This window comes from Solea solea, chromosome 6, assembly GCF_958295425.1.
Source record: "Solea solea chromosome 6, fSolSol10.1, whole genome shotgun sequence".
In the NCBI taxonomy this organism is placed as follows: domain Eukaryota; kingdom Metazoa; phylum Chordata; class Actinopteri; order Pleuronectiformes; family Soleidae; genus Solea; species Solea solea.
Window position 1 is genome coordinate 19685814 of NC_081139.1, and position 27988 is coordinate 19713801.

Genomic DNA, 27988 nt, shown 5'->3' on the forward strand with positions numbered 1-27988 from the left:
ACACACGTTGTTCCATGTCTCATTGAGCTAAACAAATAAATACCAAAGGAAACCGGCACATAAAGAGGACATTTTACTCAAGAGACGACCCCACATGTCCTCACAAATAGGCCAGTCAAACAAAAAGTGCATCTCATTCTCTGTTTCATCAAGTTCACACATCAAACATAGTCTTTGTTCCCCTGTACATAATTTAGAACATGAAGGTCTTTGTCCTTAAGGTTCTACCTTACCTAATGGATTTAAGATCAAGCCATGGACCTTATATTTACCTCCTTTGAGTCTGTTAACGGCTCTGTAGTGTGACAGCATCGACTGAAGGCTGTTGCCAAATAAAGAAAAACGCACATCGATCCCGAATGTGCATCCAAACCGCCTGATCATGATGAGTCATCTCAGAAGATTTTTTCTCTTGTTTCTGCGCCATCCTTTTATTCTCTGAAGCTCAGAAGCTTATCTTCAGTCTGAGTAAAAAATAAAGCATGAAACTGTGACCAAAACGCTGGAATGTCACCAGCTCCATCTCCACACACATTTCACTCCACGCACACACATCTGTATTTATTTGAATTCATCCATTTGAATTCAGAATGGCATGAAAGACTCTTCAGTTTGAGCATTTGCATTTTTCTCTTATCATATGTCAGCTGGATTAGGCCTCATGAACAGTCCTAACTATCAGCTTTTATGCGGCAAAGACACACAAACAAACCTTTGTTACATATTCGAAAGATGAAGCTCTTTGTTTTTTGTTTCTTTTTAGCATTAGACACATTTCTCTTCAAAACCTGGTGTGATCTGCATATTTTCACAAACCTTATTTAATCAGATTGTGTGTAGACACAAACTACAGGGCATCTGTGTGTGTGTGTGTGTGTGTGTGTGTGTTTTGAGTGGGAAGTGAGAGAGTGCGAGGGTGAGGCCCTTCAAACAGTGCACCTCCTGGGCGAGTGTAGACAGAGGACACAGTGTGAATGAATCTGATGTCACTTCATGTCTTTGTGCTCTGTGCTGAGTTTGCACACACACATACACACACTCAGTATGTTTCCATGTACAGTGAAGTCGAACCTGTCAAGGCCATTTAACTGGACTACTGTCACTGTGCCAGGATACAAGCGCTAGCATGGAATTAATTAATTAATTGACTCAAATGGGGGGACTCCACTACTGTGGGTGGCGATATAGCCTCCTTTAAGCTTGTTTACATTCCTCAGTTCCTCAGAAATTATGTTCTGCCTCGTTAGGTTAGGACCAGGTTTTTGTGGTCTCCATAAGGACATGGTTGGTGTTTATGCCAAAAAGACAAAAAAACAAATACACATTTACACACACACACTCATACAGACAAATGTAAACATAAACAAAACAGTGAGCAAAAGGAAGCGAAGGACCTTTTTACAGAGTTCATTGTGGAGAGGAAGGAGCTAAAGAAAGAGCACAGTGGTCTCCATAGTCGTCTTATTTTAATGAACTGTTGTGGTGCTTCCTGTAATTCAACATAACAAATACAAAGAAAAAGAAAAGGGGGGGTTGGGAGACAGAGGAGGGTTGTGGGTCGAGGACGGTGAGCAAATGTCTAATTTGTTTTCACAGACGTGGGCTATTGTGGACGAGTGCAAATGTCAGCAGGCAGCGTGTCTGCATATTTACATCCATGTGAACAAACGTACAAGTGCATGTGTGTGCGTGTGTGTCTGAATATTGAGTGTATAAATAATTTGGGCACGGCTGCATCTGCTTGCCATATTTCCACAGAGGGAAGAAGAGGCAGGGAGGTGGAGAAGCTCCAGGTGTTGTGTCTTAGTCAGATTTCGTCTCAACTGTTTAGTTAGTTTAGTTCTCGTGATAAATATTCTTTTAAATGTATAAATTATATTCCCTTCTGCTTTTTTTAATCAGTAAACTAGTACCGTAGCTGCCCGTTTGTTCCAGCAAGAGAAGTATTTAAGAACTGTACTTCCTCTTATACTTATTATCACTAAATGTGTGTGTTCCAGGTATGGCTCATATTGTGGGGAACTACTGTAAATCTGTTAACACACTCACATTATGGGGACCTGTATTTGTGGATGTCCTCAATCCTTCCCCAAGTGCTATGGCGTGTACAACTTGACAGGGTCATCATATCATGATTATTGGCTTCTAAGTGATTATTGTATTGGATGATAATAGGATATTACATTTAAATATGACTACCTGATTTTTTGTTTTAATAGCGATTGTGCACACACCAATGACATTTTCAGCTAAATTATGCAACTGTTTTGTGATGAAACACACCATTAGTGTAGTCAGATCTCCATTTGGATTGTTTGCTTATTCATTGTGGGCTTCATCTGTGACTGAACACCAAGAAAGTAAATAAAGATACTTATGGAAGAGTTCCTTGAATCTAAGCATTTTGAAAATAAAACAACAACAACAACATGTATTTTGATACATGGTGTGGCTGCTGTATTTTGTATTTTATTTTGATACATTTATCAGTTAGGTATTTGTATTTTAAAATACATTTAGATGTATTTTTGCCCATGCCTGCCCATAATGTAATGTAATGTGAGGTTAGAGTTAGGACAGTAGTTATGGTTTTATTTAGAGTAAGTGTCCAGGAAATGAATGTAAGTCAATGTAGTGTCCTCTGAAGACATGGAAACCAGATAGTGTGTGTGTGTGTGTAAGACCAGCTGGCCAATAATCACCTTCAGGGTTAAGTAGCTTAGTTTCTGCTGGAGTTTGTGTCTGAGTTTCTGTTGTGTTGTTCAATGTGTGAATGAATGAATCGAGACGACAGCAGGGCGAGGATTTAAAACTGCTGAATTCAGAAAGAAACGGCTAGCGGACCAGCTAACTCTGTGCGCTAACTCTTAATTAGCTACTCCATCATTGAATTTGTTCATAATGTTTTTATGACAATCTGGTTTGAGACCAAACACCCGCAAAGATAATTTGCAGTCACCAGGCATCTTACAAATACTAGTAAGCTAGAAAGCTAATTTAGCTTAGACACAGCTGCTAGCATACCTATCACCTCCTAGCCTCCTGAGACCCAGCCCGTTCATTTGTGTCCCCTATAGTGGACATTTTGTTCAACTGTATATTCTTTTACTAATTTGTTACTCTATCGAGCTCTAGGGTAACTACAGACCACTGTGAGCACCGTAGAGCTTGATATGGTAACCTTAAAAATGAAATGCCAGTATTAGCATATGTGTTGCTATTGCCTAGCAGTGATATTCTCATGTTAACTACGGAAATATCTCGCTTACAATATCATGCACAAGCATAATAACAAGTAGCTGTTGCTATGCCAAACATTGTGTGTCCAGACTAAATGACTCAGACTGACAGACTGTAGCTAACTTGTAGGAAACGAACAAAAATCACATTTTGCTTTTTTACTAATATTTGCTCTTAATCATTCCTTCGTTTTTAGATGAATTTTGATAAAACACCATATTGTGACACACCTCTGCACAGATGTGTAAGGAGGATACGTGTGTACCTGACGTGCCCTGGCTTAGTTCACATATCTACAGACACATGGACGTGATGGTTGGCTACATTAGCAATTATTAATTCTAAGTGCTGTCTGACAGAGTGGAAGGCTGAGCTGCTGGAATTGCTAACCAACCCTCGAGGGAGGCAGACAGACAAGTGCAGAGTCATGGCAGCAGTCTGCAGCTCATGATGTTTTTATACTGAATTTGAAAAGAGATTAAAAAAAAAAAAGGTTAACGGCACAGTCATTTCTTTTTTATGTGTTTGTGCTTGTATGAGAGTAATACGAAGCATAAACAAGGCTGATGAGAACGTACTAACACACTTATCATGTGTCTTATCCCATGTGCTGAAGCTCATGCATCTAGTGGATTTTAAAAAAATATTACTGATTGTGTTTAACCCTCTTATGACCATCATGATATTCAGACCGCCTGGAATTACGGTACTGAGAAGCTGACGTCACAAACATGTGACAAGTTCTTGTGAATGTTGTCTGTAATTGGACGGTCGTTTTGCCGAAGTCCTGAGGGCTACCGTAATGACAAGTATACGGGTGCAAAGCATAGTTTTTGAATTGCCTAGATATCACAAACAGTCTAGAGGTTACAGTAATGATGAGGTTATTTTTATGTTGAGGTCAAATGAGGAAGTTTCTTGGAGAAAATCTAATTTCAGATGTCTGTTTGCACGTAGCACTTGTGATGCTCAAATATTATTAAATCAAGTTAAAAAAAATGTATATAGAAAAAGTAATGGGAGAGTATGAATTGACTGGATAAAGCTGTGGTTTTGATTTTTTTGATTTGGATGTGACATTATGTTAAGACGGGATAGATTTTTCTTCACTGCTCCTATTTTTGTTCATTGATGGCGAGTAGTTTTCAAGTATTGTTACATTTTGAAAACTTAAATAATAAATAAATGAAATAAAATTAAATATGTTTGACAGTTGGTCATAATAGTCCCCGAAATTATGCCAATTTAGTGTTTTGTTATTCTTTCAGTGGTTGTGCCTGCTGCAGTTTGTAACCACCTTAGTTTTTTGGGGGGTTTTTTATCTAAGAGAAGAAAATGTGACACAAAGTCCTTATCCACATTGAAATAGAACTTTGCGTATACAGTGTTTTTTGTTCTTAAAAGTTAGGTTTAGTTTTTCAAAAATAGAACACAGAGCACTGGTTCCATTGGGGAAAAAAACACAATGTGATAATCAATTCACATGTACAGCCTCTAAAACATGTGAAAATACAGGTTTCACATGTGATAAATTCATACATGACGAATTGTGGTTTTTAGGCAACCTTTCACATGAACACATCCTGTTACAAGCACATAGGTCACACATGTGCTTTTAATTTTAAAGGTAGTAAACGCTGGATAATTAAAAGGAAAAAAACAACCTCCCACATGTATAACCACAATTTTGAAGGGCTGTTTTTTGACCTGGTTCCTTTTTAATGAACTCCACTGTGGGTCTCCCAGGCACTGCTGTTACTCAGTAACACGCCAAATCAATTTGCCGTGTAGTTAGTCAGCTTTGTCCTTAACAATATCCACATTATTATGGGTATTTACCCAGCAGCCAAACTAAAATTATATACAGGTGTTAAGAGGTATCGAATACCTTTTTTTTTCTTCTCAAATTTACTTAAATTTGAATGCTTTACTGTTATTTAGGGTGATTTTCAATAAATATCTGATTGTGATTAATGTGTGATATTTGTGCAGATCTGAGAAAATAAAGATGTGTATAGATCACGACAATATATAATCTAAAATGGTAATTTGACACACATTATGGCTTTAAGAAATATTGCGCCTCCTGAGATTTGATAATTGCAGTAGGCCATATAGCGATTTTGATTACATTTAAATGAATTGTTCAGCCCTACTGTCATTATACATGCTGTAGAATGAGATTCAAAGTGCCACAACTGAAACAGTGCAACAGTCGCACATTTCTAAAACCAGTGTGTGCCAAATATCAATAGAAATACATTTAAATGAATATTAATTCAGCTAAAATGTTACACAATTATTAATATCAACGTGGCACCAATGATTATCACTCATACTTGGCACCAAAAGTTGCAAATTAAGATACAAAAGACCAAACAAAGGACAGGGAAAAAAAAATCTACAATGACTATTAGGTAATTTATTTTAAAACTATATCCTCATAGACGCTGGAACGACAGCACCATTGCTGGGAAACATTCCAGGGTTAACACTGCAGTGGTCGCTCTTTTAGTCTGTTTGAGTGAATTGGAACACAGCACAAATTGGCCCCAGCACCTCCGTGACCTTGACAAGCCCTTTTTTGTGTCATGAAAATGTCAGAGAGGAAGCTAATTTGATTCTTTCGCGTGCCTCCCAGCCTCGGCCCCCCTGCGGCGCAGCAGACACAGCAGAAGGGGGTGGGGGGAGGGTGGTTAATGAGGAGTGGGTGGATGATGTGTCGGAAGCGGGGATTGACCCAGAATCGTCTCCAATGATGCAGACTGGTGCGTCCGTGTGACGGGGAGAGACGCTCGTGTGTGAGACTGTGAATGATGGTTCTCTGACACTGGTGAGAAGTTAGTGTCTCACTGAGTGACACTGTTTCACATTTGATCAAGAGATGCCATTGATTTTGCCATCAAATAAATGAACAGCATTATTTACAGAATGTCTGACCCCATACATCAAAGAGGCATCAAGAGTGTTTTGTCTGTGTGCAAAGCCTCAGGGCAAATATATTCAGTCAGCAGTGGAATCTTTTCACAGCTGATTTTTAATGTATAGTCTGCTCAGTTTTCCCACGTTATCTGCCTGGTTCTGCTGGATATTTGAGAACTGAATGAGCGTTTTTGTCTCTTTGATGTGCTGCTTTGGTGTCGAGGGACGTGGCCTTATGTATTGATTTTGTCAGTAACGGGAACAATAGAAAAACAGGAAGCATTGAGGCCGCAGTTGTGCATTTAGACACAGGGCTTACGAAACATATTCCGATTTTCATGATTCGTGCTTCTCAGAGGATAGTGACAATACTCTCTTTCTGTATTTTATGTCTTACGTATTTCAAATGCAATATCAGGTGTTTTTCACTGGCTTTTAAGGGTCCAGTCATATATCCGTGTGTGCAGAAGTTCACCAGGTTCCTCATGATGTAAATAAAATTTCACCATTCACCCATTTCCTTGTTGGTCTGTGTGTAATCAAACTGGAGATGTGCACTGATTCGTCCATGTAGGGCGGGTCTGCGCTACTGTACTTGGCGACTGCATGTGCGCCGGGTTGTACAACACTCTGCAGTCTGGTTAGTGGATCTTGTTTTGGTCTGAAAGACATGATGATGAAGGAGACATGTAGATGAAGGAAACTGGCTTGAGGTTAAATGAGGAAGTTCACCAGCTTCCACACATGAACAAGTCTGTATTTTAAAGAATACAAGGAAATGCAAATGACAGTGATTTTCTGGTGAGAAATTGTTGCTACTGCAATGGAATATGTGGTTGCATATGCATGTGTGGAATGATAGAAAGTATAGGGTTGCATGTGTACGTAAAACTGCAAAGTGGCTCTCTGTGGATGTAGAACGTAATAAGTATGATATCCTAGACTATAAACATGGTAATATTTGAGTAAATGCCTCAATATCAGAGATGATTACTCAATTAAATGAATCATCAGCTATTTTGATAATCAATTAATCGGTTTGAGTGTTTTTATAGAAGTTTTTGGATTTTTCAGCTTCTTAAATGTGAATATTTTCAAGTTTCTTTCCACTGACTCATTTCGGTTTGTGGACAAAACAAGACATTTGAGAAACACTAATCAACATTTTCAACATTTGCTGGACATTTGCTCCATTAATCAAGAAAATAATGAAAAGATTAATCGATTATGAGAATAATTGTTAGTTGCAGCCCTAATCGGTACTACCAGGATATGACGATATCCAAAATTTAAGAAGACTTCTTTTCTCAATATTAGTATAACATCAATATTTACTGCCCTGTCCTATTCAGACAGGCAATAAACATAGAATGACAGTGTCTCTTGATGGACATATAGCTGAATTGTCTCGTAAAGGTGACCCAGCTCTTTCGAAACGAGTGGGACTGACGTCCGACTCGGTTAAGAAACTGCTCATGTTATCATCGATGAACCAGTTTGTTCCTCATTCATGCTCCAGTGTTCAACTCTGCATCAGAATCACAACCAGTCAAACCAATGAGCACAGATCATTTGATCCCTACACTCAGCTCAGGCGACAGAGTTTCCAGTGTGTGAGGTTAGTTTGACTGCATTACATTTGGGTGTGATGGGGATGCTGGGGTAGACAAGTCAACCCACAAATAAGGGATAGCATCAATGTTCAAGGTTAATCACAAAAGGACAGAGATTGTGTCTTTAACAAGAACAATACACCTGCTTTAGAGGATGTCCCAGTCTCTCATCAGTCCTCCATTCTTAAAAAGCCCACTGAAAAACTTCTCTTTGGTCTCAGTGTCATAGCTGTATATGAACTGTCGTCACAAGTGATGATCGTCGACATAAGTTACTACACATTATAGTAAAAGGTTACATTTTGCAATGTAGGACCCAACATCTACTGCAATGACTGATTAATTTAATCAATAATGTATCATAAAATACTAACAACTACCCATCAACATGATGTCAGAGCTCAGGGTCACACTTTCAAAGCATGTAAGTAACAGATGTGAAATCAGCTAAATATACCCACTTTATTATTCAGAGGAAAAGCAGCTAATCCTTTACAGTGGGCAAGAATGAAAGAGAGAATGTGTGTTGATGATGAACTAATGGATTAATCAGCTCCATCTTTCATGTAAATGAATGTACATCCTGCCTTGATCTGTGGGAGATTCAGCATGTGTGTGTCAGTGTGGTGAAGCAGACACCACAGATGAGTCTGACTGCCACCACCTGGGTCAACCAGCTGTCCACGCCCAGCGTTAGCCTCATGTCGTCACTGTCCCACTTCACTTTACACATAGACATTAAGACACGTTCAAATGCTTTATGTCTTTTGTGTGTTTCCTGTCCACTTATCCCACACTTAAATTGTTCTCTCTCTCTTTTTGCTTCATGCATCACTGCTCGAGTTTCTCTGAGTGGAACACATTAGTGCTTTCGCCCTCCACTGCTCCCACCTGAACCACTCACCTTCATGTGCCTGCTCCTGTGCTTGTCTCCTTTTATTTATTCTCTCTCTCTCCAATTCTGTGGTCACATTATACTCAGTATTGGTCTCATACTGTTTAAAATGAACTGCATCTGAGATTAGAAAACATTAAATCTGATTCAGTGCGATCACAGAAATGCTGTTGTAAAGAGCTTAGTAGTTTTTTTGGACTGCAGATCCTTAGGTTTGTGATATTGGTTTTGTCACGACTGCTGGATTTATCCTCGTGCTCTTTGTCTGGACAGTTGTCTTTGCTCATTTTTGTTCTTCCTGTTTTCCGTACCTTGGGTTTTAAGTCCTCTGACTGATTTTTCCTTGTGTAACTTAACTAACCAGTTTTGCTTCCTGTCCCATCTTCCCTTTTGATTGTCTGCCCCTCCCTAATGTGTTTCATCTTTGTGTGGGCTTGTGAGTCTGTGATCTCTGTCGTAACTGAGCAACCGAAACCTGGGAGCTGCTGAGATGACTGAAGTTACTGCAGTTTTTCCTGCACTTGCTGCTGGGTGCATATGTGTGCATGTTTGTGTATTGGGGAGGTGGGTCATCAAATGATTCAAGAGGTTCACACCAGTTTGACTTCTTTGGCTCGAGTATCAAAGGAAAAGTGCTCTTTGCATTTGAAATAGTTTCGATCGTTTAATCTCAGTGTGACACATAAAAAACAATCGCGTCAAAGTCGTGTCTCCATTGAAAATAATGTACAGTATTTGTGTGTAAAAGTAATATGCTGCATATTAACACCACCTTACACACCATTCTTTTTGACTAGCTTGGAATAATGTGTAAAGTAAGACACAGTTGGGTTCACATCCCTTAAGAGAATGCTGATTAAATGACCTTCTGAATCTGTGTGTGTGTGTGTGTGTGTGTGTGTGTGTGTGTGTGTGTTTGGCTACCTGCCTGGTGGACTGCTGTGATGTGTCGCACCCATGTGAAGGACTGGAGAACAAAGGGAGAGGCAGATTTTAGTGAATGGTCTGCTTCTCTTACCCATGATGGAAGAGCGTGTGTTGTTTTAACCTGCCAGCTTAGCTACTTAACTGATTACTAGAAGAACATAAAGACGTTATGGGAAAGGTGTCTTGGATGGATTGTGATGGATGGAGCAGCAGTCGGACGCGGAGAGATGAGAAGATTAATCAGAGGCAGACGGACGGAAAGAGACGGAGACAGTTGACGGTTTTATGTGCAGAATCAGTGCAGACGGCTGATACAGGAAATCAATGGGAGCACTGATTAAATGGACAGTGGGACAGAAATGACTGCTGTAGCTCAATAATCAAAAACGGTGCCCTGTGAGTTGGACTGTGCTTGTGTTTCTTTGAGGAGATTGGGTTTACAGTTTAACGTTCTGAAGCTCAGGCTTGAATGAACAAGCTTTAAAGGGATTTTTCCATCATCTCAACCATTGTACACCGACAAGTTATGAGGCAAAGCATAATTTACTAACATTTAATATTTATGATAACATTTAAAGTGTGATTGTATGAGTTGTTGACACATTAACAATACTTTGCCACATGCGCCAACAGAAACTTGCTCTTACTCATAACATGGCTGCCAAGTCCATAAGGAAAATCCACACACATGAGGCAGCAGTAGACCAGCAGCTCCTGTGTCCCTGTGAACTACAAACACTGATTCTTTTTAAAAATATACAGTATTGTCATTCACACATTGACATCCATTCACACGCTGACAACCATGGCGTTAAAATTGAAATGCTTGACTACATGTAAGTACAGGTGCTAATACACCCAAGGATGGATTGTTATCCGTTCTGCTGTCGGGAACACTTTGAGGTTAAGTGACTTGCCCAAGGAAATGCCAACAAAGAGGAGCTGGGGATCAAACCAGCTAATGTGCTTTTCAGTGTTCTGTCGCCACAGCAGAAAACCACTTTGGTTTGAATTTAAATGCCTCATAAACCATTTGAGACTATTTCCATTAAGTTTTATGTCACAATTCTTGGTCCCAAGAGCACGAAGATGGTTGACTTTGATGGATACTCTTTGATGGATTTCTGCTAGTGCACAAAAAAAAGAGAGCAGGCAGTGGTCTGCCACCCCTCTGTCCTCACTGCTGAACCTCGGTGGCTTCTCTCATTTCATCACTGATACGCCCAGAGCTCCGAACCAAAAATAGGCCAAACCAATTTCCTGAGTTCTCAGGGCTTTTCATGTCAAACATGCGACAATCTGCACAAAATGCCATATTATCTCCCCTCTCTTGTTCTTGTTCTCAGTTTCATAATTTCTCTCTCGCTCCCTCTGCCTTTTCTATTTGTTTAAGAGTTGAACAAGCAAATAACTGTTCAAAGAGGCCATTTTTCAGCCCCACCTCGGCAGCTATTCACATGTTTTGTGTTGGTTTTGCCTGGTGACAAAAGGCTGCTATCACATGTTGGACATCTCCAGTGACGTGCAAGCACACCTCTCTCAAAGGTGTGAAGAAATGGAAACATATGAACCTAAAGTGTTGAATGAATAATTACAGTCACTGTCACTGAGACCATGAGATTATGTTTGCTGTAATGCAAATTTCAAGGCGGTGGCAGCCTTTAATGTAAGCTTTTACCAAGAGCTTACATTCAGTAAGAAGTGTTACTGTACAAAGCTAAACATCTCGTATTTCTTACTTTTTTTTAAGTAGTTGTGTTCTCATGGTTGTAAACTTGGGTATGTGCAGAGTTATCTTGTCCTTGTTGCCATGGGAACATGACCTGGACTTGCTCACAGGGTGATAAGAGTTCAGCTGGGCTTGTCACCACACACTCAGGTTTGTGCAGCATGGGTCGTGAGGACACTCATTGACATAATGCATTCCCTGACCTTCACCTAAACCCAAATCTACCCTAAAACCAAGTCTTAACTTTCAAAAAGCCATTTTAAGGGATGATTTACACCAAAATGTCCTCACTTTACCAAAATGTCCTCACTCTAAGTGTTTTGGTCCTCACAAAGATACCCAAAGAAGAACACACACTTTCATTCATTATACAAGGACATAATCTCAAAACTGGAAGTATTGGATGCAACCAGTAAGTTTGAAATGTAGCACGTAATGTAAGTCCGTCTTGCACAAATACAAACACCCTGTTGTGTCAGTCGGGTTAATCCTAATCTAAACGCAATGACAAAGCACTAATCGGAGGTTATAGCGCAGGCAAACGGAACAGAACCAGATGGAGACAGTGTGCTTGTGTTTATGTAATCTCTGTTGGACCGATTGCATGGCGTTAATCTCTGTCTGAAAGGGAAAGGCCGTCTGCTCTGTAAATGATGCTGCAGTGTCTTGTATTTGCTATTTATCATGTAGTGAATAGAACACTGATATTATCGACCTCAGTTTGGTAAAACAAAAATAAGAACTCTTGTATTTATCAGTGACAGGCTGAGTACTATGAAGCCTTTTTGTCACTGTCACAACTTTTGTCTTTTTTTTTGCATGTGTCGTCCTTTGAAAGTCAGTAGGTGAGAGGAAAACCAAAAAAATGTGTCCACTTTTTAAAGATTATTTACTGGTATGTAATATCCACAGGTGCATAACACCTACAGTTATAGAAAAACCTTATTCAAATGTATTCTTTAAATTATTCTGGTTTCAGAGCGTAACTCCTTACCAGCTGAGTTAGTGGGGATGTCAGGTGACTTGTGTCCATTTTCTGTCCCAGTCCGTCCCTGGCCATGAATAATACAACGTAGATGTACACACAAATACATTAAAGGCTTTGGACATGTCTGGACTAAGTGCATTGACGCCAGAGCTGACCTTTTCAAAGTACCCCCATAGGTACAACATTACAACAACGTCTTGAAACACTTTTATTTGTGAACATTTCTATTTTAAAACATCTTCTTATGTCTTATTCTGGTGTCCAATTTCAAACTGTCATACAGTTACACCGAATATGTATATGTGCAGCTTAGAGTTTTTTATTATTTCATGGCAAAGTGCTGTTGGGGCTTTGCGAGAAATTGAGTGTGTGGTTTGTTTGCGGAGACAACACCCTGTCAGCTGATGGTGCATCCTGAAGCAGTTTTGATACCTTTGACATGCACTGACAAGTTTGGTATTAGAGAGAAACACCTTTAACTTAGGCGAATGTTTTATTGCTGGGTACTATGACTGTAAAAATGTAAATAAAGATCAGCTAAATCATTTTAGCTGAGTCGTGTTTGGGCTCTTTGTTTCCTCCATTTGGGAGAAGAATATTTGTTACATAGTTGGAGAATTATGTCTTTGAAATTACTTGGCACAACAGCTTCATAGTTCATGAATGGTCTAAAATAACTGTATCGGACTGATATTTGTATTGGACACAAGACGTGGTGGTATCGTCTCATCTCCAAGTTGACCATGTTCTCTCAGAGAAGTTGAAATAAAACATGGACTCAAATATCCATAACCATATCTTTGGTTAGCCATTGTTAGCAATACCAGTTGATAACAACACTGTGCATGGTATTTTGTCCACTCATAAAATAATTTTACGGTTTACAATCAAATTTGCAGGGTTTTCATGATTGACGTACGAATGACAAGAGCTTGTGAAATGTCCGTGTTGGAAAACTGACTTGAGGGGGGTTCCAGTTGACACTTCTGACTAGGAACTCGGAAATTCCGACTTCTGACTCCAACTGGAACATACTATAACTCTCTCTTTCTTCTATCTCTCCCTCACCTCCTTTCTGTCCCCCACATCTCCTCTGTCCCCAATTTTTTCCTTTAACCCCAACCGGTCGAGGCAGATGGCCGCACATCTTTGAGTCTGGTTCTATCAGAGATTTCTTCCTGTTAAAAGGGAGTTTTTACTCTCCACTGATGCCTAGTGTTGCTCATTGTGTGAACTGTTGGGTTTCTCTCCTCTCTATAATATTATAAAAGGGTTTGCTTTACTATATTCAGTGCCTTGAGATAATGTATGTTGTGATTTGGTGCTGTACAAATAAATTGAATTGAATCGTTTTGTTGCCCTGTGATGGACTGGCAAACTGTCCAGGCTGTACCTACCCCACCTACAGGATAAAGCTGTAGAAGATGGATGAATGGATGAATTGATGGATCAATCGTTTTGTTAATAATAAGCTGTTTGTCGGTTTTGTGAAACAGATGCTGCAGGTCCAGGGTTTAGGAGACAGTAGTTGTGTGACACTCGTACAAAGGAAACGAGATGTGAGAGACAGACACAGAATTGGAAAGTGTTGGCAGATTTTTACAGATAAATGTGATGACAAATGGATAATTCAGTGAGTCTCGCCACCTCCTATTTTGGCAGCATGTGAAGAAGTAGTGTTAGGTTGTTTGCAGTCCATATTTGTGAATGGAAAAATAAAAGTTGGCACAGAAACCAGTGTTTGTGTTCATAGAAACAGCGGTGCAGAGATCTGTTTTGTATTCATGCAAAAACTTCCCAATTTTGTTGAGATGTAACACAAGTGTATATGTGCTAGTGTTGGGAAAGTGTTGTCTGACTACTGTGTGTGTGTGTGTGTGTGTATATATATATATATATATATATATATATATATATATACAAAAAGGAAGCTTCATTTCCACAGGAAGTACAATTACATCCTTTTTTGTGTGCAAAGGCATTTTACACACTGGGCACTTAAGTGGAATATTTTCCTCTTTTTTTTTCGCTGCAAAATGTCAAATGCGTTTTGTGTCTGCTGTAAAGTACAACCAATCAACTAAAATGTGCTGCTGCTGCATTCATCTTAGGTAAATCCTTCTCTAATATGCAGACACGCTTACGTCAACACACCAACTCCATTCGCCTGCTTCACACATGCATATGTATGTGACCTTCTGGACGAAACATGAATGTCAATGTGTGTCAGTCAGAGACTCCACAATTAAGATATTCCTCGGTTCTCAGGAGAGTTTGCTCTTTAGCATCCAGATGAATAAAAGGATCCTGGAACACTTGAATGTAATGCACAATAATGACTCATAACAATTATGATTCTGACATCAGCTTTTTTAAAACATACAACTAAAAACAAACGTTCCACATGTCTGTCAGGCAAAAAAAAAAACGGGACACATTTTGTGGAATTATACATATTAACACATTATTACAAAACAGGGCTGAAACAATTGCTTGATTATAAATCAGTTTGAGTGTTTGTTTTGATTTTTCAGCTTCTTAAACGTGAATATTTTGTGGTTACTTTGCTCCATATAACAAAGAAATCATTCAAACTGAAACATTTTTGATTTGTGGAAAAGAGTTGTGTATTATTCCAACGATAATTTAACCACGGCACAGATACATGCTCAGTGCATGAGCACTGAGAATTAAAATGGTGTTTCTAGCTACAGCTGCAACTAACAATTATTTTCATTATTGATTAATCTGTCTGTTATTTTCTTGATAAATGGTGCTATTGTTTGGCCCATAAAATGTCCAAAAATGTTGCAAAATGTTGATCAGTGTTTCTCAAAAGTCTTTCTTCAAATGTCTTGTTTTGTCCACAAATCAAAATGATGCAGTTTTAATGTTATTTTTGTTATACGGAGCAAAGTAATCAGAAAACATTCACATTAAAATCAACAAACTGGTTTTAATTATTGAAAAAACATTAGTACAGCCCTAGTTCCTGCTGTATCTTCCATCACTGTCTTTTCCCGCCCTGGTCGTCACCTGTTGAGCTTTATTTGTTTTCTTAGCTGTCAGCGTAACCGCCGTTGCTCGGCAGACGGACTGTTGAGCTGTGTGTCAACAGTTATTGGATCTCGTGTGTGAAAAGAGGAAGGGGTGACTGTGTGTTTGCATTTCAGGAACACACATTGGTATCGCAATTATGCTTTTTTTTTTTCCCATTATGAGAACCAAGTTTTGATTGATGAGCCGGAGGTGGGAAGTGACTAGGCTCTGCTGCTGTTATCAGAAGGAAAAAAGGAAATGGAACAGGCTCTTCCCCTCTCCTCTACTTCTGTCATTCACGCTTTTGTCCTCATGCAGTGTGTTTTCACTGGCAGCAAGAGCAGGGGAGGTGCTGCTGCAAAACAGGCAGGGGTGTGAGGACGAGGACAAGAGCACGGAGACAAAAGAGCAGCCTGATGAGGTTTTCCTGCACAGTCACGGTGAAGTTAAAGAGATAACAAATAACAGCGTAATGAAGGGGAAGGTCGCGTTCAGAACGTCCTTGCGTGGGGGGGAAATTTGATGAGCTTGGATGTTGTCTTCTGATAAGTGGACAGAGGTAAAGGAAACATGAAGGCAGCGACTGGTTTCCTCCACTGGCTCGTGGCCAGAGGAGACACAACAGAGCACGGACACACTCGCAGCACGAGAATACTATTAACTCCGTCTCTTTGTGTGTGTGTGTGTGTGTGTGTGTTCGTGTTTATGTGCGTGCTGTTTCCTCACTCAAGTGTTTACATTAAGGAAATGAGCTCTTTGGCTATCACTGGCCTTTTCGTTGAAGGTTGATTGAGCGTGAACACACACGCACACATGCACACACGCACACACATGCTGGCACACAGTGATCACAGTGGCCTGGTTTTTTACTGCTTCCCTGGGCTCAGTGGTAACAGACTTGGCGCTCGGTCCAGGCTGTTTTCTGGCATGTGATTGGCCACCGGGTCAGCGATTGAATTTCAGGTGCAGATTATGGCGTAATAATGGGTGTAAGGCGTTTGTTATATGCCGCTCGTACACTACAAGTGGAACGCCATTATACTGTTGTGAATACAAACATATGCTCGCATCGGTGCGCACAGTCAATGAACCCTGAAAGTGTCTGAGCAGCGTGTGCAGTTCCCAAGGAAACTGGACGCTCGTGAAGTGGGTCCAGCTGAGGGACAAACACTGGAAACTACACATAAGAGTTCATGGTGTGTGTGTTTGTGTGTGTGAATGTACTTTAGGACCTTTTCTGGCATAAACACTGACCTTTTCAGGACCAGTGGTCCTCATGGAGACAACACCTGGTCCTAAAGAGGCAGAGCCTCATTTCTGAGGGACTTGTTAAGTTTAGATATAAGGTTTGATTAGGTTAAGGTAAGGCATTAACTGAGGTTAGGGATAAAGGTTTGTTTAATCTGTAGCTTTGTGAGGACAAAAAAAACGTATGAGCCATAGGAAGTGAGGACATTTCGGCTGGTCCTCACACCTTTAAAGGGCTTTTTAGCATTTAGACTCAGTTTTAGGTATAGGGTCAGGCACTAGGAAATGCATTATGTCTATGATGTTCAAATGAAAGTTAGAATAATTATGTAACAGTTATCACAATTGCAATTTCAGTCAAAATAATCTCAATTAGATATTTATATATAATTGTTAGGCCTGTGTGTGTGTGTGTGTGTCAATATGACAGGCACTGCACCAAAACTTTTACACAAAAGGGTGTAGCATGTTCTTTTTTTAATCAGCTTTTTTTTTGGCAATTATTAAGCTCTTGTTTGTGTGTGTTTGTTTGTTTTTTTCTGAATCCTAATTAGCACTCTTGGCTCTGATAATTATTGTAATAAGTATATTTCCCACAGAGCTTGTGTGGTAATGAGTTTTTTAAGTGTGTGTGTGTGTGTGTGTGTGATTGACAGAACTGTGTTGTGAGTGAAGACGATGTTTGTGCTTATTTAAATGTACCATCAAAATATTAACTACTGTACTCTAATGCAAGGATGAGAACTTGAAGATATGACATATCATCTTCTTTTAGAATAAAGAACAAACATTTAATGGTTAAATTGTGTGTGTGTGTGTGTGTGTGTGTTTGAGTTTGATCCTGACTCCCCGGGGTCTTTAAACCACTTTCCCATTAGTGAGTAAAGATGAGAGAAGATTGCTGCTTTAATTTGCCGCATGAGGATCCACAACCTGCTTCTCTGTTCCTCTTCCTCCCTCAGTGTCATACAGACATTTAATCGTGGTGTTATGGGATATTTATAGATACTTGTGTGTCCTTTAGTGTGAGTCGCCATCTTTGTGTGAATGATGAATGTGTGTGAGATGTTTGCTGCTTGGATCAATGTTATAGATCTGAGCTTTTGTTAGTGCGTCTGGCTAAATGTTGGCCCAGCTGAGCTGTGGCTTTATTCTGTGTGTGTGTGTGAGTATTGATTATTTATAGAGCCGTTCCATTTTCTTCTCCCTGTGGATCACTGATGGGTTGTCAGTGTTGTTTTGCGTCTTCTTTGTGTGTGTGTTTTGGTTGTGTGTCCCAGGCATGTTTGTCTACTCTAATTAGATGCAGAGCTTGTCAACACTTTTGTAAGTGAATCCGGACCTACAAGTTGTTTTTTTGGTAGATTTTTACACATCTCACACACTCACACACACTCTCACACACCCTGTTCATTGTCCACAGCCAACACACTCCTCACATGCCACATCCAATTTCTGTTAATAACTGGCTGAAACAGTGCTTGTATGGAATCTGTGGTTTTACTTGCATTAACCCCAGAGTCAAGGTCACATCCAGCGATAAAAGCATCTCATCTGTCTGCACAACATCATTATCATCATCATCATGAGGATTCTGGGTTACTTTGCTGCTGCTTAGACAAACTAATATCTATAATTCCCTCTAGAAATGGCTCAATACCACTTCACTGTTTGTGTCTGATACTGATATCACAGCCTTGAGTATTACAACTGGGATGATATGATTGTGTCATGACTCGAACGAATCATGATATTTGGGCGCTGACTGGATTTACAACACAGTACGACACGATGCGACACAACATGGCACAAGATACAATATAATGCAGAGCAATACAATGCAATATTACATCACACGGTATGATACGATGAGATACAATATGATACAGAACAATACACTAGAAGATATGATACAATATAATACACAAGTCATGACACAATATGATACAGAACGATACATTATGATATAATATGATACAGAACGATACAATACTGAAAGAAATAAAAGAAGATATGATACAATATGACACAATATGGTATAGAACGACACAATAGAATATATGATACAATACAATATGGCATGAAATCATATGATTCACAACGATAAAATATGATCCAGAACGATACGATACTTTATTGCCGGCATAAAGAAATTTGTTTTTGTGCATCACAATCGATACATAAACGCTACACATATCACAGTGTATAATTGAAATACTATAAAAACATAACATCATTTCACGTAACTGACAGATCTTTTTGTCTATCGCAAAATCTTGATGAACCGATACCGATCATTGCATCAACTCATCCCTAAATTCTTCCTTAAACCCGTTTATGGTCTGAAAGAAAGTAAAAATAAATAAATAAAGTGCTTTCGTCAGCTCTGCTGTGTGTTTCTGCAGCACCATGACCAAGTGTGATGAAGGGATCACAGTGGGTGTTTGTGGTAGGTGTGGTTTCTGGTTCACGCTTAAGAGAGGGGGCCCATGTGTGGGATGAAGATAGTACAGTAGTGTGTTTTTGTGGTGTTCTGCTGCCCACTGACCACACAACAGCTGTCCGTGTGGTGGTTAGTGGGATTTTCTGTGGCGCTGTCAGGCTTCCCAGTGTGTGTGTGTCTTTGTTGTTGCATCCCAAAGGGAGTTTCTTGTGTGGTCTCACTGTGCGGGGGAGTTGATATGCATCCCCGAAAGACAGAGCCGGGGGGTTTAGCATGTGGAGAGATGGACCCAGTGTTCCAGTAGTGCTGTCTCAGAGGTTTTTTTCCACAGCTTAAAGTGATTATCTCTCCTCTGTGTCCACAGTTTTCTTCTAAAAGCCCCAGATTAACACAAGGCTGCACAACACATCGTTTTATTTCATTCACATTGTCTTATGTGAGAACAGTAGACCTACAGCTGATTTACAATTGGGGTTGCAAATATTCTTATTAATTCCCATAAATTCCCAAACCCGTGGAAAGTGTCTGGAAATTTGCAGGGAATCCGCCCCTTTGCAACCCTCCTTACAATTAACTATTACACAAGATATCTCTTGATAGGCTGTTTGTCTGAGCTCATGAAATGTTTTCTTTTGAGATGTTTTTGCTTCTCACAGGCCATTGATGATACTTTGTAAATACTATGTACTCTAAAATAAAATAAGTATTTTCCATCTAATCTGTATTAATTTTAATATTTTAATATGTATTAATCTAATCCAATCCACCTTTATTTATAAAGCACTTTAACAACAATAACAGTTGAAACAAAGTGCTGTACATCTGAGATAAGTACTATAAATAATAATAAAATACAACCTAAAAGACCTGTTATATACTGTATATTGCCTTTATTGACTGATGACAATACAATTTAAAAAATTATAAAATTATACAGAAAATTGCTTAACTATACATTAATTGAACAATACTTGTGGTTTCTCTGTCTAATGCACCTATATATTTGAAATAAAAATATGTATATACTATATATTGAATTAAATGGTCAGAAAAATCAGAGATCTAAACTGTTTCTGTTTTTTAATTTCAGTCCAAATTGCAATTTTTTCTGGGAACAAAACATGTCAACTTAAATAAGTGATGTAATAATGGGCTGATTCATTAAATAATAGCCCTATTAAAATGGCCAAATTAGGCGGCCACACAGATGAATCGTCTTCATCTTCTTCTTAAAAGGCCTCCTCTGCATTAATTAGACATTTGTCTTGCCTGCAAGGTGTTGTGCCTCTCTGCTGGCAAACGTGCTGAAAATGAACCTAAATTTAAACACTCAGTCCTCATTCTGTCAGTGAGTTCAAAGATGTTGCACAGGTGCTGCTTTTACATAGATGAATCTAATCAGGGATTATTTTAGAGCTGGGATGTAAACGGGTAAAAGCAATTAACTGCCATGAACTACCTGTCAAGATGGAAAAGCCCTACAGTGAGGATTAACAGCCACTGTAATAATGACTTATGAGACATCGTCTGTCTCATCCCTGACAGTCTTCCACACTAGATTTTCTCACAACTGTCTATTTCATACCGCTTTTATGATTGACTGCACGTTCTCTGACAGTGTAACAGCAACAGGTGTGCTGTTGCTGATGTTGGTCTTGGTCTTGTTTGCCTTTTTGAACAACTCTGCACTTCTACACACAGTGAGTTTTAAAAAAAAGGGAACTTACATGAAGGCCAAAGTAATGTGGGCCAATCTAGTCATCCTATATTTAAACAGTAAATGTAGGGCTGGGGCAGTTATGCTTTTGTTATGATTTGATTATATCACGATACATGGGTGTCGATTCAATATGTATTGTAATTCTACAGTTATTGTTATTAGATACTACCTAACTCACAATACTAAAAATCTATATTGAATGATGTATTTCTTCAGACAATTACCTGCAAGTCATATTTCCCAATTCAAAGCACATCACATGTCAATTAGTCTGTTTGTTTATTTAATTTGAATGGGACAGTGGCACATAATAATCAGCTAATATACATTAAATCATAGATTTGCATACTCAGTGTTCACTGAGCTAGTGCTGTGACAAAACAAAAGCTGTGACAAAAAAATGAAAGCCTCTCATGACATGACACAGCACAAATGCGATTCTTCAAATTAACTTTTTTAAATTAAAATAAAAGGTCTTTTCAAAACTTAAAATGGCGAAAACACTGATAAACAGAACTTTCCTTTTTAAAAGGAAATTGGCAACTGCTACTTTTAGCAGTTTCTCTTCATTTAGCTAGTGCAAATAATGCGATATTTGGGCTAAAATAATGTAAAAAGAATAATTAATGTATATATTACATTCATTTACTTCCACTATTAGTGGCATCTGTTGAAAACCTCAAAAAACACAGTTTGCCAAGTGTGGCTATTAGCAGTGCTAGCCACCTGCAGCACTAGCTAGCTGCCATCTTACCTTGCAGGAGCTTGTCTATGTGCCTTATACTGAATGTTGCTGAACGTTTTGCAGTTAAATACCAGGTTATTCTGACCAAAAAGTTTATAAATCAAAATACTTACTGTTTAGGTTTCACAATATGTCCTCTGTCCTGTCCTGGTTCACTGTCAGTTTGGACAGAAAGGTCTGGTAGTGGTGATGAGTTTGAAAGAAGAGAGTTGGTTAAATTTCTACTAGAATAGCATTTTTTAAAAATGTTTTTAAGGTTCTAAAAACAGGCTGCATGAAAGCAATTGGAGGGCCACATGTATCCCACAGGCCTCGAGTTTAAGGCCACTGGCCTATAGGTTGTAATTTGTGCTTGCATTGTGTTTTTCTGGTCTGTTCTCTGATAAAATGTTTTGTTTTTGGTCTGTTTTTTGTCCATTCTCTGGTTGTTAGTTTTGTAATTGCAGTGTTCTTTGTTTCTTGTATTGTTTTTCTGTCCTGCTGTGTTTGACCCACCATAGAAACCAGATATTGGTCCATCTCAACAGGCTTATCCTAATATAATACATTTTATGTCTTGGCTTGTGGATGTGGATGTCTTTTCCTTTGAGTTCATTATGATGTTCTCATCCTGTCTACAATTATCATGTGGTTTAAAGGAGAACATGTGTAGCCTGTAGATCAGTTCATCCTGCTTGATTTACACACTGCATTTAAACACTATAAAACACTGTCTTGTCTGCAGAGTTGTGCAATGGCTCTTTTATGTTTAAATAATGAATTATTTAATCATTGTCTCTCTTCTTCTGCCGTCTCCTGACAGGATTCGTCCTCAGATGGCCAAGGAGAAGATCGAGGGCTGTCACGTTTGCACCATGGTCACACGCGGAGAACCACAGGTTCTGCTGGGAAAGGACAAGGCCTTCACCTACGACTATGTGTTTGACCTTGACTCAGAGCAGAACAACATCTACCAGGCCTGTGTGTACAAGCTCATTGAAGGCTGCTTCGAGGGATACAATGCCACCGTGTTCGCCTATGGTCAGGTAGGATGGCAAGGCTTTGAGTTTAATGGATTATTTTAATTTTACTTGATGAAATATTATTCCATATTTTTGTGGTTCTGGTTCATATTACGGATTTTGCTGCAGTTTAATTTTAATTAGGGAAGTCGCATTCCCAACAAGTTAAGATGTGTATACTGTATCTCAGCGACATCTCAACAGATCAGGATGAATTTTCATGTCATACTTATGTAAGATGGTAACAGCTATAAGCAGATAAAGTTCTATACAAATCCAGAAAGTCTTCTGGATCCAGTGGATCAAAATGTAAAGATTTCAGGTTAAACATTGGTAACAAAGAGTTTAAAGCTTGGCTGAGGTATGTGCTCTTGTTGTGTAACTAATTACTTCCTTTTTTACCTGAAAAACTGGAATCAAATTTCTTTGTATGTGTACTTATACTTGGCCAATAATGCTAGATTTGTATCTTGAATCATTTCTAAATGGTTTATAAAATATATGGCTCTATTTATTATACTTATTGTTAATCACAAATTGGACTACATACAGCACTTGTGAATACACACAAAATCACATTACATGTAAGGTGCATAGTGTTTAAAGGATAAAATCAGAGCTTTAAGTGTCAATTTAATACGTTTCAGACGGGTTCAGGGAAGACATACACCATGGGAACAGGCTTCGACATGAGCCTGAGCCAGCTGGAGCAGGGTATCATTCCGCGGGCTGTCCACCAGCTGTTTGAGGGAATCCAGAACCGGAGGCTGCAAGCTCAGGAAGATGGCACCCAGGCACCAGAGTTTAAAGTCAGCGCCCAGTTCCTAGAGGTGAGCTCATGATCATGTACGAGTATGGATGCACAGCACATGTAGGACCACACTGCAACACACATTTTAACAGTATAGCTCTGATAGCGGGTGTGGTTAGGGTTAAAATTCATTATAGGGTTCATTATACATCGCCCTTCCTCGTGCAATACGATAAGCGATACACCAGGGCAAATATGCAAACAATGAAACAAATAACACATGAAGGCGCTCTAAAGTAAACAGTTCCTGCCAGTTTCACTCGCCGGGTGTCTCTACTTGATGATTGTGTTAGGTATCGTGATGTATCGCTATATCATTGTCTTGCAATGTATCGATTATCGCAGAATCGTTGTATTGCAATGTTATTTGTATCGTGGATCATGTATCGTGTATTGTATCGTGAGGCAACCTGTGATTTCCACCCCTAGTATATGAGTGTCCTCACTAAGAGTGCTTTACAAGAATGTGTGTGTGTATTCTTGTATTCAGGATCTTTTCTGGTGTAAACACTGAACTTGTCAGGTCCCTATGGAGACCACAACCTGGTCCTAATGAGGCAGAACCTCATCTGAAGATCTGGTTAAGTTTAAGGCTAAGATTTGTTTTGTGGTTGAGGTTGAGGTTAAGGTTAAGGTGTTAACTGGTGATGGTTACAGCCGTCCAAATGAAGGAAATTCAACTAGAATCCTTAAAAGGGCAGCTGTGTCTGTATGTGTATGTGCTGTTGCATATGGGTCCACATTAACTCTAACCAGATGCGGCAAAACAGAAGGACGAGGAGAATCACCCCCCTCTTTCACAAACAGGAAGTGACAACCTGATGACAGATGGCTGAAATGTCTGCTTGTGCTTTGTTGGACCTGATTAATGTCGGCCATTACCTCTGACATTATTCCTCATCACTGCGGGGATGAAGATGGATCAGAGCGAGGGAGGGATGGTTGTGTAGGAGAAATGTAATAATATGACATGTAATGGTTTCTGTCAGGCAAATGTTTAGGTGCGGATTGGGGGGGTGATTGTCTATATGTGGGTGTGTGTATATATGATGTGATTATGTCAATAATCATTTCACAATAACAATTTTAATAGAATAAGCACTCATTCTGTCGAGCTAATTTCCTTTCTTGCCAGTCTGGTCCCAGTGTGTTTCTAGGTTTCTCAGGTCATAAGGTTATCTCTGTTGATTATAAGCAGATGGATGTGTTTATGTGTGGAGGGGGTTAGGGTGGATATATAGATGTGTGTGTGTGTGTGTGTGTGTGTGTGTGTGTGTGTGTAGGGGGAGTGGCAGTAGGTGGGAACAGCTGAGCTCTCAGCTGACCTCTGTTGCCCTCATTGGTTTTTGAGAGGTCAATTACCGAGACGACAGAGCTGTGTGCAAATAAGTCTCATCACAGCAAAAAATAACATTTTTATGGAACTTTTAGACTTAAGTTTCAGTTTATTCAATAAAAACCTGTTTTCACTGATAAGATCTTTAAGTTTAGTGTTAATGACAGTGAATTTAAAGTTCCTTTATTATCTTTCTGAACATCTTGCAAACTCTTTCTATGTATTTATTTTGATGATATTTCCTTGGAGATTTTTAAAAATAGTAAGAAATATTGTCTATGGATCATTGCCCGAGTTATACAGTATACTCGATATTATCCATTAAAATACATCTGTCTGTGTCTGTGACTCTTGTTTGTCATAGTTGTACAACGAAGAGGTCCTGGACCTATTTGATGGAACCAGAGATCCAGAAAGTCGGAACAGGAAGTCCAACATTAAGATCCATGAGGACGCCAACGGCAGCATCTACACAACTGGAGTCACATCCAGACTAGTCCAGTCAGAGGAAGAGGTGGGTACACTTTTTCACATTGGTCTATATCATCTATTGTTTGTGGGTTTGTATTGTTAGGTACTATTTGTTGTACAAAAAGTATAGTATGATAAAATCATAAATAGTGGAAAAAAAAAAAAAAATTCAATGATTAAACTAGAAGTAGCCTATTTTTAGTGTTTTGGTTGATTTTTTTTAATGAATCGAGCCAATTAATTAAATTTAAATGAAATTAAAATTTGATTAATGTTGCTAAATACACGTATAACCCTTTTTGACATTTTTAAATTAGATTTCTTTGGGAAAAATGTTGGTTTTGACTTTTTTGATGTATTTAAACTAATGTTTAGTTTAGTAAACCCATACATGTTTATTAAAGAAAAGCTATGTTATGTTAGACCTCTGCAGGACCCAAAAAAGGCCTTGTATATAATTGGTATTGGCCAAAGAAAAAGACCAGAGCAATTTCTTCTGCTTCGTTCAAGCCTAATTTTAAAGTAAATTTTATTGTTTATGCTACATTTTTATAGTTTTAGAAGAAGGCAAATTTAAATGCCTTCTTCTAATACTATTGTAAACCTCAGTTGTTATATTTTACTGTGCATATGACAATAAACCTCTTGTATGTATTTTATATTTGATTTGCTGTCTTTGATTTTTCAATGGTCTCAGACTTAAAATACCTTCCAATTTCTTTTATAAATTCAGATTACTTGTCTGGATTTTCTAACTAAGAGTTCAGAGCTTCTATTTGAGCCTAAAAAAATGTGAGTCATGTTAGAGTAAGTGAAAATACACTACAAACAGATACATGTAAGGATGTAGTGGAGTGTTGGACTGAAAGGGGAAGAGAAGAAAAGCTGTAGATATATCCTTTCAACTCACATTGTTGACTCCTTCAGGCGAGTTTCTTTTCTTAGCATCAGACATGTGAGGTTCAGTTTCTTTTACTTACATTCATGCATCATGGATGAGTAACAGTTCTCATGAAGGAGAGCTGGCAGTGAAGACGAAGGAGTATGTGTTAGGGTCAAGAGGGCTGCAGGAGGGAGGGGATGTGATGAGGAAAGAGGTCAACGGAGGAGACAGATGGTGATTAAGAGCCAAAAAAGACTCCTACTCTGTGATGCTATAGTTTCCTTTTAAAACAGGTGATAGAGTTTTAAACGGAAGCTGAAATGAAGATGAGAGTGGAAGAGGTGAGGCAGTTTGGCCACGTTGAGCCTCATGCTTCACATTCCCTACGTACACTTCAGACAGATGAGAGACAAGTGGAGACAGATGTGAACTCCTGTGGGAGACAGGAGAGTGAGTGTGGGGGTGATGGAGTCACAGGGGAGAGATATTGGCAGCCCTTTTTGAACAAGTAGCTAAAAACCTAGTTTTTTGTATGTTTGAAGTTGTGGCTCAGTGGGTTGTTTTTCAACCATAAGATTGAGGGCTAAATTCCGGGCTGTGCTCGTCTACATGCAGATGTGTCCCTGTGCAAGACCTGCGACTTTAAGTTTCTCCTGACATCTGTGCTGACAGCATGTGAATGTATTTACAGTATATATATGTATATGTGAATGACGAAAACTGTAACGTAAAGCAGCTTTGAGTGGTCATTAAGGCTAGAATATACAGACCATTTCCTCTTAAAACTAGAAAAGAATTAGAATTTTGAATTAGAAGCTGAAACGAAGTGGAACTTAGCCTTGTGAAGACAGACGTGAACTCCTGTGAGACACATCATGTGGAGGTGATGTAGTCACGGGAAGAAGGGAAAGGAAATCAAACAGTGGACAGAAAATGTAAAGATGTTGCTGTTGGCAGCTTTTTGAAAGAGTGGCTCAAATTGTGTTTGTCGAAAGTCTGGAGTCATGCAAAAAAAAAGTGATTTCCTCTCAAAGATCAGTTATTAGGTTATTTCTTTTTCTTTAGTTCATTTCAATTTAAGTCATGATCAAATGTCCTGTGTGTGTTTTCCTGCAGCTGCTGCAGTGTCTGAAGCTCGGCGCTCTGTCCCGCACCACGGCCAGCACACAGATGAATGCTCAGAGCTCCCGCTCGCACGCCATCTTCACCATCTACCTGTGTCAGATGAGAGTCTGCCAGCAGCCGCTCATGGTGAGAGTGGGGTCAGTGGGTGGACGGGTGAGGTTTGCAGGGGAAGCTGCAAACCTCAGGGGAACAGGGGAAGCTCATTTCAGCCCTGGTTATTTATACATAAATTCTTACATAGATTGTGCAAAGGAACAACTAGAACCAGGAAACACGATAATTATATTTATACGATATCGCCAAGCAAGTCACACACAAAAACCTTTTAATGTGGAGGCTGCTACGAGAATATGGAAATTACCTAAGACGATCCGTCATCCGTGATAAACAGCTGACCCTGAAAGCACTAGTGACACATTCTAATCTAAGTGCACGTTTAGTATTGACATGTAAATACAACACAGTACATATTTGATGACATTTTAGAGGAAGCTGAGCTTCCCTTGCTGTCTTAGAGCAGTCACCGCTGCTGTGTTTGGAATGTGAAAAGAAATGTGTATATTTTTGGGGGGAAAAATTAGAAAAAAATTCTGAATATTTGTAGCATCGTCATTTATCTTGCCACCCATGCTCACAGAATGGAGGAGGGGAGAACGGGGAGGTGAACGGTGTGGAATCCAACCCCATCGCTCAGCCGGAGTACGAGACGCTGATGGCCAAGTTTCATTTTGTGGACCTGGCTGGATCTGAGAGGCTGAAACGCACAGGAGCCACAGGAGAGAGAGCCAGGGAGGGGATCTCTATCAACTGTGGACTGGTGAGACAGACAAGAGAGGACACGTCTATGTGTGT

At 39.3% G+C, this 27988-nt stretch overlaps 1 protein-coding gene across 5 annotated transcripts in view; it reads left to right on the plus strand.

Moving 5' to 3' along the window:
• The window catches only part of kif21b (kinesin family member 21B), an 82225-nt gene that overhangs the window by 10817 nt on the left and 43420 nt on the right, over nucleotides 1-27988 (plus strand). For all 5 annotated transcript variants that reach the window (XM_058630855.1, XM_058630856.1, XM_058630851.1 and 2 more), the window contains exons 2-6: nucleotides 22312-22534; nucleotides 23158-23340; nucleotides 25022-25171; nucleotides 27128-27262; nucleotides 27774-27953. In XM_058630855.1, coding sequence (XP_058486838.1) covers nucleotides 22312-22534; nucleotides 23158-23340; nucleotides 25022-25171; nucleotides 27128-27262; nucleotides 27774-27953 — 871 coding nt within the window. The remainder of the gene's footprint in view (nucleotides 1-22311; nucleotides 22535-23157; nucleotides 23341-25021; nucleotides 25172-27127; nucleotides 27263-27773; nucleotides 27954-27988) is intronic.